This window comes from Diaphorina citri, unplaced genomic scaffold (genome assembly GCF_000475195.1).
Source record: "Diaphorina citri unplaced genomic scaffold, Diaci psyllid genome assembly version 1.1 scaffold1630, whole genome shotgun sequence".
Classification (NCBI taxonomy): domain Eukaryota; kingdom Metazoa; phylum Arthropoda; class Insecta; order Hemiptera; family Psyllidae; genus Diaphorina; species Diaphorina citri.
Window position 1 is genome coordinate 27,257 of NW_007379056.1, and position 17,528 is coordinate 44,784.

The 17,528-nt window shown below is 37.0% G+C and overlaps 1 protein-coding gene across 1 annotated transcript; it reads right to left on the minus strand.

The window, feature by feature from the left end:
• Positions 1 to 772: 772 nt before the first annotated feature.
• Positions 773 to 16,603, minus strand: LOC103516653. The gene is made up of 2 exons (XM_026828983.1): positions 16,319 to 16,603; positions 773 to 940 (listed from the first exon to the last, which is right to left on the minus strand). The coding sequence occupies exons 1-2, from the start codon at positions 16,601 to 16,603 to the stop codon at positions 773 to 775; spliced, it is 453 nt and encodes a 150-aa protein (XP_026684784.1).
• Positions 16,604 to 17,528: the final 925 nt, after the last annotated feature.

The following is a 17,528-nucleotide window of genomic DNA, read 5'->3' on the forward strand; positions in this document are numbered from 1 at the left end:
TTTCCACAATTTTATACATATTTTTTTCCTTTTGAAACAAACACATAATGTACGTCAACTTATCATTCAGCAAAGAAATTAAAATATTCAAGTAATGTGGGATGTCGAGGCGGAATTTTTTAAGGCCAATGAAAAGAAACAATACAAATAAGAAGGTACCTTTAAACAACAGTAAACATTCGAACAATAAAATTAACATAAAGGAAAAAAATAATAATAAACGTGTGCAAAGTTAATTATGTAGAAAATAAAATGTACGTCAACTTATCATTCAGCAAAGAAATTAAAATATTCAAGTAATGTGGGATGTCGAGGTGGAATTTTTTAAAGCCAATGAAAAGAAACAATACAAATAAGAAGGTACCTTTTAACAACAGTAAACATTCGAACAATAAAATTAACATAAAGGAAAAAAATAATAATAAACGTGTGCAAAGTTAATTATGTAGAAAATAAATTCTAAACGTAAGAAAGGTAAAGAAAATCAAAATGAGAAATCTACAAAAGCAACTAATAATACTAATTGGCGAAAAAAGGAAAATGAAACCAGAACAGTCAGAAAATCAAAATGAGAAATCTACAAAAGCAACTAATAATACTAATTGGCGAAAAAAGGAAAATGAAACCAGAACAGTCATTTTTTTCCTTTTGAAAACTTTCTAAATACATATTTAACCCTTACTGTTCTCACTGTGTCCTGTCATCGAATTTAACACTTTCTCTATCACTTGGATTTAATATGTCACTGTTTCACCTTGTACTATTCTTGTAATCAAAATGAGAAAACTACAAAAGCAACTAATAATACTAATTGGCGAAAAAAGGAAAATGAAACCAGAACAGTCAAGAGAAAAATAATCCTAGAAAGTAAATAGAATGGAGAAATGCTGGAATCACTTACTTGCTTTTTCAATCTCCTCAAAAGAGTTTCATGGTCAGACTGAAAAAACAAGCAAGTTACAGACAAAAACAGTTCAACACAATTTACAAGAATAGTACAAGGTGAAACAGTGACATATTAAATCCAAGTGATAGAGAAAGTGTTAAATTCGATGACAGGACACAGTGAGAACATTAAGGGTTAAATATGTATTTAGAAAGTTTTCAAAAGGAAAAAAATATGTATAAAATTGTGGAAAGCTATTTTGGTAATTGAACTCAGGTAAAACACAAAACACAAGGTAAGTAAGTACTCGTAGCAAAACTTGATAAACACACAGAAAAGAAAAACTCGGTAAAAGAATGGTTGCCTATGATGACGGCCGTATTAGGGATCCAAACACCCCGCACCAAGTAACTTACAGAAATTTTAGGAATATTCAACCTCAAACAGAGTACCAGATAGAACTTCTAGAAAATCTCTCATGGTTGGAAATCTCAAGGTACAATTGGTACACCCTGTACGTCTCCTACTGATAAGGTAACCTATCTGTCTCAAATCACAGTATGACATCGAAGGAAGAAAAAGTTCCAATGCTTCGGAGAGACCTGGGAGCTTTCAGTTGAAAACAGAACAGATTAATCATTTGACAACAAGGCACCAAACAGAATTGAACCTGCTGGCAACATCCATGATGAGTCTTGGAGAACACAGAATTTTGGGCGGAATGCAAATGTAACGCGCCCTGGGAGCCTACAAGAATGACAACATGAAGGCTGATACTGCCCAAGACAAATGTACTGACCGGGGAACTCCCGCTGGCCCTATGTAATTACAGAATTAACTCAAACTTGAAAATTTTATGGAATCTATTAATATAAAACCCGAAATGAGACGATTGTTACTGGGAGGTATCCTGATATTACCGACGCGATGTTATGGAAGAAAAAGATTCCGGGCTGGAACAGGATCAAAGCGGGAGAAATAGTCAAGAATATAGTTTCAGATGATTTTAGCAGCGATTTTACCAAAGCTATTTTGGCAACACTTTTTCTTATGGGCTAATAGCTAAAAAATTTCCTAATGAGATCACTTTAGGATCTTCCTCTAGGAAGATGGTGTAGCTTTCATTTGAAGAAAATCCGATCATCCCATTCTGATAGCACCAATATCAGATGATTACCTACCAAGCCATATCAGGTGATTAGCAAGCTATATCAGCTGATTACCAAACTACCTGACGTGTGTCTGGATTGAAATAATATCTGTCTCATCATCAGACTTTCCTAATGAGATCACTTTAGGATCTTCCTCTAGGAGGATGGTGTAGCTTTCATTTGAAGAAAATCCGATCATCCCATTCTGATAGCATCAATATCAGATGATTACCTACCAAGCTAGGTATATCAGGTGATTAGCAAGCTATATCAGCTGATTACCAAACTACCTGACGTGTGTCTGGATTGAAATAATATCTGTCTCATCATCAGAGATCACACATCGCCTCCGACTCGACAGTTCAAAAATAAAAACAAACGCATGTGTTAGCACCATCCCTTCCTCTCGCGGTAAGATATCTCCCGAAATAGCTTCAAACATTTCGTTTCAACGGGAGAAGAAGAACGAAAATACGTACAAATGTGTACAGTGTATGTTTATAATGAACAGAAGAGAGAGAGAGAGAGAGAGAGAGAGAGAGAGAGAGCGAGAGAGACCTAAACAAACGTGATATTTCTGGGGATATTTTTTTGTGACTTTTTGAACGGGGCTCTCTCACCCCGCTGTCGGGAATATGTTCTGAATTCATCATCATCGAGAGAGACCTCTTTCTCCCGATTAGAATATTACCCTCTTTTTATTTTCGGATCGGGAAGCTTGCACCAGGGGACTAGCGTTGCACGCTTGACATGTTGGGACTAGGGAGCATGGGAACGGAAACTGTAGGACGACGAATTTCGTACGCTTTGAATGTGATTTCTCCAATGCGTGTCTGTGCAATCTGAATACTATGTGTCTGGTGAGGGGGAAATGGGAAATAAAAATACGTGGCAGAGTAATCTGAACAATTTCACAGATTAAAAGGAAATAGTCAAGGACTTCTTTCAGCCTTAGGCTTCCGTTCCGAAAGCCAGTTTCAGCCCTTCCAAAGTAGCACCATGGGTCAGAAATGGGAGACTCCCTGAAGACAATGTTTGCCTGAACAAAATTGGAAAAACTTGGGAACAAAATGTGCCACTCAAAATTCAGTTCACTCACACGAACAATAACTTGCTCGTTCTTATTCTTCTTCAACGAAAATTGAAGTTGCCTATGCGAAACGAAATACCCGATTCAGAATTTCTCATTTCTACGTAAAAATAGAAAGTAAAAAGTGAGTTTTCTCGAGATAAACCTGTCACACGGGGGAAAATTTACAAGTATTAGAAAGTTCCACTACAAGATATTACAAGCGTATTAGGAAATTCCCTTTTCTTCCGAAGGCGGAAAAGTATAAGACGGATCAAAGCGAAGGCATAGAGTTAAGCTCGCATATATTGTGTTGTAGCTTACACGTATAACGTACAATACATATTGGATATACGCGTTCATAAGCCTTAAGTAAACTTATTGTAAGCAATGCTCTACAATACGTACAGGGTGAACTTTGCTTCAAGTGATTTGGACATTCGCTTCCAAGCTCACCACATTACTAAAGAAAGTAGAATCATTGTTCACGAAAAATATAAAAAAAAAAAATAGTTGAGGCCCATGAAAATCGTTTTAACTTCTGTGACCAATATGAGCTTTACAAATAAAATCTTTAGTCTCAATTGTCCACGAGGCTAAGCGCACCCCCTCATCCCAGCACAGATCCGAAAAAAAACTCGACTTTCCCGGGAATCGAACCCGTGATATACGATATGCAAGTCTGAACGAAAAAGTATACATCACCCCGTACTGGAAGCACACGAAGAGCTTAAAGCTCGTAAATTGGATATCAAGTTTCAGCTACGAACAATTTACATAAAGTGAACCATTTTATACCATGAGGCAGAAGGCAACGTCAATATAATCCTTCTACCCCTCGCACCCTTCCTATAGCGTGACATGGGCCAAACTGCTCTCTAGTTTTTCGGAAGGTAAATTATTTTTAATGGGAAGAAATTATTCATAAGAGTGTTTCGAATCCGAATAGTAAGTAGCTTACTTCCAGCCCAAAATGTCAACGAGAGCAGTAACCTACTGAAGCAAAACCCGTGACTATACAAACATAAAGTATGTATTGACTTGCTTTGCTTTGCTCAGCTTCTTATTTATCATCTAACATGATCGCCACAGAATTAACATTCCTCTAATTATTTCTCTTTTTTTAGTTTTGTATATTTTGAATTCTAAATATTCTCTCTCGATGAGGTTTGAACTCGTCTTTGTTATTTCTTCGGTATTGTCACTCGAGGTAACTCTCTTGATTTCGAAATATTTTTTATATAAAATATATCTTAGCATAAACTGAACAAAAAACTTGATTTAAACTTGATGTCATTTAAACAAAGTTGTTCTCTTTCTTTGGTATATTGTGTATTGTTTTGATTTTCAATTCTTCAGTAAGCTTATATGTGAAGTTCTTTCAGGCTTTGATTTCTTGAGGAATTTCTAACCGTTTGAATTATCATGTGTAAAACATCTAAAATTCAAATAAAATAGCCAGCATATTTTATACGGTTTAGGGAATACACATTCTCTCTTGAATCTTATTTATGTGCTCTAGAGATGAAATATTTGAGTATGATGTGCTCTATGTGATCTAGCTCTAGAACTAGAGAGGTGATTTTGTCACAAGAATTTCTAACCATTTGAATTATCATGTGTGTAAAACATCTAAAATTCAAATAAAATAGCCAGCATATTTTATACGGTTTAGGGAATACACATTCTCTCTTGAACCTTATTTATGTGCTCTAGAGATGAAATATTTGAGTACCTATGATGTGCTCTATGTGATCTAGCTCTAGAACTAGAGAGGTGATTTTGTCACAAATTTCACTTTGTTCAAACATATCTAGGTTCCCTATGATTCAATACTTCCTTTGAAAAGTTTGGTTGACTATAAAAATTTTATCCTTTCCACAATATTCACTAAAAGTTCACTCTATTTCTTCCTTTCAGTACTATTGATATATTTATTACACTCAATATATCCTATATTTACTGACTATAAAAACTTTATCCTTTCCACAATATTCACTAAAAGTTCACTCTATTTCTTCCTTTCAGTACTATTGATATAATTATTTATTACACTCAATATATCCTATATTTATCTATCGTTCTCCTGGACTTCTCCATCCCTTCTGGTGTTTCCTTTATTTTTCCCAATCACATACAAAGACAATACAACGAGTATCAACCATTACTAACAACTAATAACGATGCCAATTTGCCAAATATTGAAAGACGGCATACCACATGTAACAAATAAGATACAGAAGGGATACATATCCATTTCCAGCGAATATGTCAGAGATTCAAAGTTCAATATTCATCTCTCGAACAAGACGTAATGTGATGAAACAATTAAATCTACTTAGGAACTTTCAGACAGATAAATTAATTATTCTTTACAAGCTGGAACGTGGCTAGATTTTTAATGTTTTTTTCAGCAAAAAGAGAAGAGCTAGAAGGAAGGTTGGTTTTGTTTTTCAATATGTATGCAAAATAAATGTGCTGGCACATGAAAATAAATTTAATAGCTTTTTTTTTCGGGAGAAAAAAAAAGTTATTTCCTTACCAAAGAGAGAGGGAGGAGGAAAGATACGCTAAAGGAAGGGAGAAAAAAAGTTATTTCCTTACCAAAGAGAGAGGGAGGAGGAAAGATACGCTAAAGGAAGGAAAATGAAGACTTTACGTCCTACCTATATTAAAGTTCAATATTCATCTCTCGAACAAGACGTAATGTGATGAAACAATTAAATCTACTTAGGAGCTTTCAGACAGATAAATTAATTATTCTCTTATGAAAAGAACAAAATCGCAAAACGTTTATCTCGAAACAGATAAGGAAAGAATTTTTAAAATTAATTATTCTCTTATGAAAAGAACAAAATCGCAAAACGTTTATCTCGAAACAGATAAGGAAAGAATTTTTAATGATAATTAAAAGCTTTGTACCTATAAGATATGTTACTGCCAATGTCCTCTATTGTACGTGATGTACACGAGCGGTTTATAGACAAAGAATCATAACATGTCATGATGTTCTTTAAACGAATTTTATCCTTTTATCTGAGACATTTTATTCCTTGGACTATTCAAAAGCTAGGTCTGTGATGATATGGACAATTGATCTATTCAGAAGCTAGGTCTGTAATCAAATGTTCTATCGATCTATTCAAAAGCTAGGTCTGCAATGAAATGTACAATCACAGGCATGATGTTCTTTAAACGAATTTCATCCTTTTATCTGAGACATTCTATTCCTTGGACTATTCAAAAGCTAGGCTGTAATGAAATGGACAATTGATCTATTCAGAAGCTAGGTCTGTAATGAAATGTTCTATCGATCTATTCAAAAGCTAGGTCTGCAATGAAATGTACAATCACAGGTCATCAGACAATGTGTGAAATATCAGTGAAATAAAAACGAACGCTCGGGAAATTCGTGCTACCTGGATTAGAGAGTACTTTTCCCGAATTTCTTTCATTCTCGGGTTCCTGGTATATATTCCCTAGAATAGTAGATCAATAATGTGTGAACTTATTTTATTGGTACGTTGGGGAACATTTTTAGTCCGTCCTTCCTTTATCATTACAATAGTAATAAAAAGGTATAAGGGACGGACTATTGTATTCGCCTCAATGAAATGTACAATCACAGGTCATCAGACAATGTGTGAAATATCAGTGAAATAAAAACGAACGCTCGGGAAATTCGTGCTACCTGGATTAGAGAGTACTTTTCCCGAATTTCTTTCATTCTCGGGTTCCTGGTATATATTCCCTAGAATAGTAGATCAATAAGGTGTGAACTTATTTTATTGGTACGTTGGGGAACATTTTTGTTAAATCTTGAGTGATGTGGCAAGTGGCAATTTATCTTTCATGTTAAGTCCAGCATTTTCAGTCCCGGGAGAAAAAAGTTATTTCCTTACCAAAGAGAGAGGGAGGAGGAAAGATACGCTAAAGGAAGGAAAATGAAGACTTCACGTCCTACCTATATTAATAAACCTATTGATATTATGTAATTATTGTAGAACTTGGCTTAATATCACAAGTCACTGAGAGAAAGATGACCTATATTTATCTATCGTTCTCCTGGACTTCTCCATCCCTTCTGGTGTTTCCTTTATTTTTCCCAATATATTTTTTTAAACGGAAATTACAAGCTGGAACGTGGCTAGATTTTTAATGTTTTTTTCAGCAAAAAGAGAAGAGCTAGAAGGAAGGTTGGTTTTGTTTTTCAATATGTATGCAAAATAAATGTGCTGGCACATGAAAATAAATTTAATAGCTTTTTTTTTCGGGAGAAAAAAAAAGTTATTTCCTTACCAAAGAGAGAGGGAGGAGGAAAGATACGCTAAAGGAAGGAAAATGAAGACTTTACGTCCTACCTATATTAATAAACCTATTGATATTATGTAATTATTGTAGAACTTGGCTTAATATCACAAGTCACTGAGAGAAAGATGATATATGTGTCCTCATATCCATCAAAACAGGAGACTTCAAGAAATGTCCTAATACAATAAACCTCAACACAAAACAAGTATAAAATGTAAACAGCTTTTTCCCCAGTCAGTTGGAATCGAACCCCCGGATCTTTTCTCCAAGTGAAGCCAGCGTGATACGACTCAAACGAAAGTTTCTGGCAATATAAGAGACCAATGAATCTCAGCACCCGTGTTCCAGCAAAACGTCAATTGTTTGTTGTGGTTGACATGGAAAATATGCTAAAATATTCCGAAAACTGTAAACAAAAACACGGAGATTACTCGAGTGGGGGGACCCTGTGTCCCTCTGTGAATCGAACCCCCGGATCTTTTCTCCAAGTGAAGCCAGCGTGATACGACTCAAACGAAGGTTTCTGGCAATATAAGAGACCAATGAATCTCAGCACCCGTGTTCCAGCAAAACGTCAATTGTTTGTTGTTATTGACATGGAAAATATGCTAAAATATTCCGAAAACTGTAAACAAAAACACGGAGATTACTCGAGTGGGGGGACCCTGTGTCCCTCTGTTTGCAATAGAAACCATAACACTCACAGTAATGGGGCTACAGGCTACGGAGGGAAGTATAAACACACTTGAGATACATAAAACCCCACTTGAAAATAAATTCCCATCAAGTACTTCCCCTCAACTTGTGTGATGTAATTATGTGCCACTGTACAATCTGCCCGACAAATTTCGACTTTGCTCTCGACTCAACTTGAAGTATGTAGAGGGGGACGCAGTCTCTGAAAACTTAGTACACATTGAATTCAACAATATTGTCCATTTACAGACAACATCTTATTACAAGACGGAATTCATAAAATTTATAACATCAACTAAAGGAAGGAAAATGAAGACTTTACGTCCTACCTATATTAATAAACCTATTGATATTATGTAATTATTGTAGAACTTGGCTTAATATCACAAGTCACTGAGAGAAAGATGATATATGTGTCCTCATATCCATCAAAACAGGAGACTTCAAGAAATGTCCTAATACAATAAACCTCAACACAAAACAAGTATAAAATGTAAACAACTTTTTCCCTACCTATATTAATAAACCTATTGATATTATGTAATTATAAGATTGTAGAACTTGGCTTAATATCACAAGTCACTGATATCCATCAAAACAGGAGACTTCAAGAAATGTCCTAATACAATAAACCTCAACACAAAACAAGTATAAAATGTAAACAGCTTTTTCCGTGTCCTCATATCCATCAAAACAGGAGATTTCAAGAAATGTCCTAATACAATAAACCTCAACACAAAACAAGTATAAAATGTAAACAACTTTTTCCCCAGTCAGTTGGAATCGAACCATACCAGGTCCACGTTCCCATTCTTCACTTCCATTTTCAAAGCCCTTTTTCGTGCAAACCTCCTAGACATTTATTTTCTAATTGACAGGCTTTTCATTAGGAAACTTTTCCTCTCGAAAACTCTTTGTGCTTTTTACTTTCCTCTTTTTTCCGTTCCAAGTTTTTGTTTTTCAATAAACTTGATGTTCGCATGCGGTGTGGGGACCAAATGAAGATCTATTAGAAAACTTTTCACTTCTAATCTGACGGAAATTGATTTCTTCTTTACCTTTCTTGCTTCTCTCTCTCTCTCTTTTGATTCTTCGCAGGACTGCTGGGGTAAAAGACCTTTTCATTCAGCCTTCAGCAGTTTTTACTTCTTTCCCTCTTGAATTTCTGTTCTTCTTATGGTCAAATTTCATTTCTTTCTCTCCCGAATGGAACACTAGGCAGTGGGCAGTCAAACAAGGTATACTCTAATTTCAATACCCTTGTAGTTCGTAGAAGCTCAACCCGTCCAAGAGGGCTGTTTACCCCTACACATAAGCCTTAAAGTGGGCTTTTCTTGTACGCTTCCTTGTAGTTAGTAGTTCCATGTTCTCCAAGATTCCCCAATTCTTCACTCCGAGAAAACGTTTCTCTCGCACATGTGCGTCCAAAACAGGGAGTGATCCCCGAGCCCCTTCCACTTTCCTGGAACACTTTCACGTCCCCTTGAGCCTCTCGAAACACAATTTTTCATGCTTTAATTAGAAAGACATTTTACACAACTAGATGACAGGCTGGAGCGTGAAGTATTTCCTAAACAAACGTGATATTTCTGGGGATATTTTTTTGTGACTTTTTGAACGGGGCTCTCTCAAGTGGCCTTTTCGTGTACGCTTCCTTGTAGTTAGTAGTTCCATGCTCTCCAAGATTCCCTAATTCTTCACTCCGAGAAAACGTTTCTCTCGCACATGTGCGTCCAAAAACAGGGAGTGATCCCCGAGTCCCTTCCACTTTCCTGGAACACTTTCATGTCCCCTCGAGCCTCTCGAAACACAATTTTTCATGCTTTAATTAGAAAGACATTTTACACAACTACATGACAGTCTGGAGCGTGAAGTATTTCCTAAACAAACGTGATATTTCTGGGGATATTTTTTTGTGACTTTTTGAACGGGGCTCTCTCACCCCGCTGGCTGGAGCGTGAAGTATTTCCTAAACAAACGTGATATTTCTGGGGATATTTTTTTGTGACTTTTTGAACGGGGCTCTCTCACCCCGCTGTCGGGAATATGTTCTGAATTCATCATCATCATCGAGAGAGACCTCTTTCTCCCGATTAGAATATTACCCTCTTTTTATTTTCGGATCGGGAAGCTTGCACCAGGGGACTATTTGTGACTTTTTGAACGGGGCTCTCTCACCCCGCTGTCGGGAATATGTTCTGAATTCATCATCATCGAGAGAGAGACCTCTTTCTCCCGATTATGAATATTACCCTCTTTTTATTTTCGGATCGGGAAGCTTGCACCAGGGGATTCTCTCACCCCGCTGTCGGGAATATGTTCTGAATTCATCATCATCGAGAGAGAGACCTCTTTCTCCCGATTAGAATATTACCCTCTTTTTATTTTCGGATCGGGAAGCTTGCACCAGGGGACTAGTAGCGTTGCACGCTTGACATGTTGGGACTAGGGAGCATGGGAACGGAAACTGTAGGACGACGAATTTCGTACGCTTTGAATGTGATTTCTTCAATGCGTGTCTGTGCAATCTGAATACTATGTGTCTGGTGAGGGGGAAATGGGAAATAAAAATACATAGCAGAGTAATCTAAACGATTTCACAGATTAAAAGGAAATAGTCAAGGACTTCTTTCAGCCTTAGGCCTCCGTCCCGAAAGCCAGTTTATACATAGCAGAGTAATCTAAACGATTTCACAGATTAAAAGGAAATAGTCAGGGACTTCTTTAGCGTTAGGCCTCCGTCACGAAGGCCAGTTTCAGTCCTTCCAAAGTAGCACCATGGGTCAAAAACAGGAGACTCCCTGAGGACAATGTTTGCCTGAACAAAATTGGAAAAACTTGGGAACAAAATGTGCCACTCAAAATTCAGTTCACTCACACAATAACTTGCTCGTTCTTATTCTTCTTCAACGAAAATTGAAGTTGCCTATGCGAAACGAAATACCCGATTCAGAATTTCTCATTTCCAGGGGTTCTCAACCTTTTAGTAAACACGTACCACTTGAAATTTTCAGAGATTTTGACGTACCACCTTATATTTATATATGGCTAGCAAGGTGGAGGTTGCAAGATCGAGACCCACTTATGAGATTTTTTTAATGATGTTTCTTGATTCGTTCAATAATAAAATCACGATTTTTTTTAGTTTCTTATCAATTATTTTGATTAATTATGGTCTTAAAACCCCACCATTCAACATTTTTTATTGTTATTATTAATATATGACTGCGTAGTGCACAGATTTGCAAAACAGTCCAAGAAATTTGAGCCCTACAAACACCTAATTTTTCATCTCTCACATTACCAGGTCCACGTTCCCATTCTTCGCCAAAAAAGCGAGCACATTTGCCTAAAAGACCTACAGATTTGCCCAAAAACAAGAGCCCTATAGATTTGCAAAACAGTCCAAGAAATTTGAGCCCTACAAACACCTAATTTTTCATCTCTCACATTACCAGGTCCACGTTCCCATTCTTCACTTCCATTTTCAAAGCCCTTTTTCGTGCAAACCTCCTAGACTTTTATTTTCTAATTGACAGGCTTTTCATTAGGAAACTTTTCCTCTCGAAAACTCTTTGTGCTTTACTTTTATTTTCTAATTGACAGGCTTTTCATTAGGAAACTTTTCCTCTCGAAAACTCTTTGTGCTTTTTACTTTGCTCTTTTTTCCGTTCCAAGTTTTTGTTTTTCAATAAACTTGATGTTCGCATGCGGTGTGGGGACCAAATGAAGATCTATTAGAAAACTAACTCACTTGATCCGCATTATTTTTCCATTTCCTTATAGGTATTCTATTCTATTTGAATATCTCACAAATTGAAACTTTTGAACAAATGACCATGTTGTTCAACACTTGGATTATATTTAATAGAACACAATGGAATTTATACCATGTTTACATGGGATTTCTCTAACGTTTAGTCTACCACTATCACTTGGCACTAAGTTCCTACTATTCTACGCATTTCCATTCATAAAAAAATACATAAAAATTGAATAATCACAACGAAAAAACAATTCTGCGCTGGCTGTGTATAAATGAATGAAATATTCGAATTAATCAAATATTCATCATAATCAAGGCTCCGTGCGATGTGTGGTTTGGAAATTGATTTCTTCTTTACCTTTCTTGCTTCTTTCTCTCTTTCTCTCTCTCTCTATCTCTCTTTTGATTCTTCGCAGGACTGCTGGGGTAAAAGACCTTTTCATTCAGTCTTCAGCAGTTTTTACTTCTTTTTCTCTTGAATTTCAGTTATCTCTTTTTTGATTCTTCGCAGGACTGCTGGGGTAAAAGACCTTTTCATTCAGTCTTCAGCAGTTTTTACTTCTTTTTCTCTTGAATTTCAGTTCTTGTGGGCAGATTTCATTTATTTCTCTCCCGAATGGAACACTAGGCAGTCAAACAAGGTATACTCTAATTTCATTACCCTTGTAGTTCGTAGAAGCTCAACCCGTCCAAGGGGGCTGTTTGCCCCTACACATAAGCCTTAAAGTGGGCTTTTCGTGTACGCTTCCTTGTAGTTAGTAGTTCCATGTTCTCCAAGATTCCCTAATTCTTCACTCCGAGAAAACGTTTCTCTGGCACATGTGCGTCCAAAAACAGGGAGTGATCCCCGAGTCCCTTCCACTTTCCTGGAACACTTTCATGTCCCCTCGAGCCTCTCGAAACCTTTGCCCCTTCACATAAGCCTTAAAGTGGGCTTTTCGTGTACGCTTCCTTGTAGTTAGTAGTTCCATGTTCTCCAAGATTCCCTAATTCTATGGGAACGGAAACTGTAGGACGACGAATTTCGTACGCTTTGAATGTGATTTCTCCAATGCGTGTCTGTGCAATCTGAATACTATGTGTCTGGTGAGGGGGAAATGGGAAATAAAAATACGTGGCAGAGTAATCTGAACAATTTCACAGATTAAAAGGAAATAGTCAAGGACTTCTTTCAGCCTTAGGCTTCCGTTCCGAAAGCCAGTTTCAGCCCTTCCAAAGTAGCACCATGGGTCAGAAATGGGAGACTCCCTGAAGACAATGTTTGCCTGAACAAAATTGGAAAAACTTGGGAACAAAATGTGCCACTCAAAATTCAGTTCACTCACACGAACAATAACTTGCTCGTTCTTATTCTTCTTCAACGAAAATTGAAGTTGCCTATGCGAAACGAAATACCCGATTCAGAATTTCTCATTTCTACGTAAAAATAGAAAGTAAAAAGTGAGTTTTCTCGAGATAAACCTGTCACACGGGGGAAAATTTACAAGTATTAGAAAGTTCCACTACAAGATATTACAAGCGTATTAGGAAATTCCCTTTTCTTCCGAAGGCGGAAAAGTATAAGACGGATCAAAGCGAAGGCATAGAGTTAAGCTCGCATATATTGTGTTGTAGCTTACACGTATAACGTACAATACATATTGGATATACGCGTTCATAAGCCTTAAGTAAACTTATTGTAAGCAATGCTCTACAATACGTACAGGGTGAACTTTGCTTCAAGTGATTTGGACATTCGCTTCCAAGCTCACCACATTACTAAAGAAAGTAGAATCATTGTTCACGAAAAATATAAAAAAAAAAAATAGTTGAGGTCCATGAAAATCGTTTTAACTTCCGTGACCAATATGAGCTTTACAAATAAAATCTTTAGTCTCAATTGTCCATGAGGCTAAGCGCACCCCCTCATCCCAGCACAGATCCGAAAAAAAACTCGACTTTCCCGGGAATCGAACCCGTGATATACGATATGCAAGTCTGAACGAAAAAGTCTACATCACCCCGTACTGGAAGCACACAAAGAGCTTAAAGCTCGTAAATTGGATATCAAGTTTCAGCTACGAACAATTTACATAAAGTGAACCATTTTATACCACCATACAGAAGGCAACGTCAATATAATCCTTCTACCCCTCGTACCCTTCCTATAGCGTGACATGGGCCAAACTGCTCTCTAGTTTTTTGGAAGGTAAATTATTTTTAATGGGAAGAAATTATTCATAAGAGTGTTTCGAATCCGAATAGTAAGTAGCTTACCGCCAGCCCAAAATGTCAACGAGAGCAGTAACCTACTGGAGCAAAACCCTTGACTATACAAATATAATGTGTGTATTCGATGGCAAAGCTGCTTTTGAAGATACCTCAGAAAAGTCACTCATATGTCAGAGTAGAGGTTATGTTAAATGTGTGATGAGGTGCTTTCAAAGCTGCACTAGAAATATCTACCCTCAGCAGTTGTGCCCGGATACATGAGGCTAGATGAGAGTTCCTTTCGAAAATCCCTCTTCGGTGAAAGAGTTCACCTTTGAAGATGGATACAAACTATGAGAACCTCTGAAGATTTTTTTTTCCAAGTCAACAGTAAGTTTTCAGACTGTAAAAATCAATCTTCCAATATCTAATTATTGCTTTACCTAGGAATCCCATTTGAATAAACTGCTCTTCTCAGTCAACAAGAACCAGGTATGTTGGAAAATATACAGAACTAGCTGAATTCCGTCGCTTCGCTCCGGAATCCCGCTAGTTCATCCCGAGGCATGGCCAAACTTGTTCTTCCAATATCTAATTATTGAAAAATTGATGTAACAGAAAAGAATATGTAATAGGAAAACCCTTCCTGCCTCGTCGCTTTTGACACCCTGTACGATGTTCAGACATGGAAACATACACCTATGGGTAAAAAGGAACTGAGAATTGCATGCTTACACATCACTAACACATATGCAAAACACATGTTATGATGTTACATGTTGAGAGCTCCGTTGTCTATCACACAAGATATGTGATATTTGGAATGGTGCTCGCCAAACTACGATATAGCTGGAAATATATTTGTTCATGGTAATGGTTAGTGTTTGAACTAATCATTAAAATGGTTAATGTTTCACCGCTTTTGACACCCTGTACGATGTTAAGACATGGAAACATACACCTATGGGTAAAAAGGAACTGAGAATTGCATGCTTACACATCACTAACACATATGAAAAACACATGTTATGATGTTACATGTTGAGAGCTCCGTTGTCTATCACACAAGCTATGTGATATTTGGAATGGTGCTCGCCAAACTACGATATAGCTGGAAATATATTTGTTCGTGGTAATGGTTAGTGTTTGAACTAATCACTAAAATGGTTAATGTTTCATCAACAGATAAATGGTTAATTTTTGATTTGGCAATGTATGAATATGAACTGATAAATAGTTGGTTAATGCTCTGCAGGGCGAAAATGTTGGGCCAGCTTTCAATACCATCTCTTTTTGCTGACAGCTTTTTTTATTATTAGAAAATATGGACAGAGATTGTTAGTAAAAAAAAATTAGTACCAAAACCACACTCATACTAATAAAACCCTCCACCACTAAAAACTACAGCTGATTCATTAATCTCATCAGCTAGATAGATAAATGGTTAATTTTTGATTTGGCAATGTATGAACTGATAAATAGTTGGTTAATGCTCTGGAGGGCGAAAATTTTGGGCCAGCTTTCAATACATTAAATCAAGAGAGTGATAGAGAGAGGAGCACGTACTTTGTTTACGTAAATTTTGTTATAAAATCATAAACAATTAATTTTCACAGTTTTAAAATAAATGGTTAATTTTTGATTTGGCAATGCATGAACTGATAAATAGTTGGTTAATGCTCTGGAGGGCGAAAATTTTGGGCCAGCTTTCAATACCATCTCTTTTTGCTGACAGCCTTTTTTATTAATAGAAAATATGGACAGAGATTGTTAGTAAAAAAAAAATAGTACCAAAACCACACTCATACTAATAAAACCCTCCACCACTAAAAACTACAGCTGATTCATTAATCTCATCAGCTAGATATAACTCTGGTTAACAATACCGAAGTCGTAGAGATCACTAAATTGTGACGTCAATTTGGACACAAACAGTAGATTCGTAGAAGCTTAACTCATCATTTAGGGCTGTACAGCCCCTACACCTAAGCCTCGGATTAAGCAGACACAAACAGTGCTCAAAGACCAGTTTTTTTTTTCTCCGATTTTACATCATAACTTGGCGGTAATTAGGGGAAATCCCATTAACCAAACGAGCCAAAGGCTTAGGTGTACAGGCAAACAGCCCTAAAGGATGAGTTCAGCTTATAAAAATCTACGATAAATTAACCAAATCCAATGTCCAATATGAATCTCAACTAAAGTAGCCCAATATGACCCTCCACCAAAAGGCATATGTCGAAACTTACCACATCCGGCGTGCTGGCGCCGTCGTGAGAGGCCGAGTCCGCGTTACTCCGACCGTCATTTCCATTGGTCGTTCCGCCCAGCTCAGGTAACGGCTTGGTCGAATCCCGCTCGTCAATGACGAGGTCGATCGGCATTTTGCCTTTTAAACAACTGATGTATCGGTGACAGAAGTTATCACATAGTTCATGAACCTGCAAAACGAACAGAGAGGGGCGAATGTTAGTAGATTCCAGAACGGGAGGAATGAAGAAGAAATGAATATTAGGGAAATAGGTGACATACATATTTACGGTCAAATTTTCTTGACTTGGCGGGGCGGAGCCCTACCGCTCCCCTTGATTAATTTTAATAATAATCTGGGGGAAAGGAGCAGGAAAAATCACAATGCAGCGTAATCTATGCTAACCATAGAATATTAGGGAAATAGGTGACATATGTACATATTTACGGTCAAACTTTCTTAACTTGGCGGGGCGGAGCTCTACCGCTCCCCTTGATTAATTTTAATAATAATCTGGGGGAAAGGAGCAGGAAAAATCACAATGCAGCGTAATCTATGCTAACCATAGTTCATATCATCATTATGATCAATTCAATTACAGTAGGAACAATATAAATAGTCTAAAATTCTATAGTTAAATAACAGTAATAAAAATCCAGTAATAATCAAGGAAAAATCACACACAAATATGACGATGACGTTCTCGCCTATCATTCAACATTGTGGTACAATCTCTCAAACCTCATCGTCAGTAAATAGTACTTACAGTACCGAGATATGAGAGATTGAACGATCAAACACACTACAGCTGTTCCAACGCTCAATTGTGATGTTAGTTTTATTGACACATCCTCAAGAATGACACTTGTGCTCATGTTGTGGGTTTTTATGTTGCCACAGAATGTTTTTCTAAACCCGAGGAATATGATTTATGTACTAAATATTGATATCCACATTAAATAATCACATGGTAACGATCTTGTTTTCTCGTTTCAGCATCTTGGAGAGGTACGTAGCTGCACCTGTGCGTTCTATTAATATGTTAGCACGGTAATACATTATGCACTCTTGAGTGACAGGTATCCATTGGGCGGAGTTCATGCCCCTAGACATTCTCTCCCAACTAACCTGAGTGAGACCTTATTAAGAAGCCAAATTTTTTAACCAACACAAGGACAGCATTAAGCAGGAAGGAACCATCCATAAGG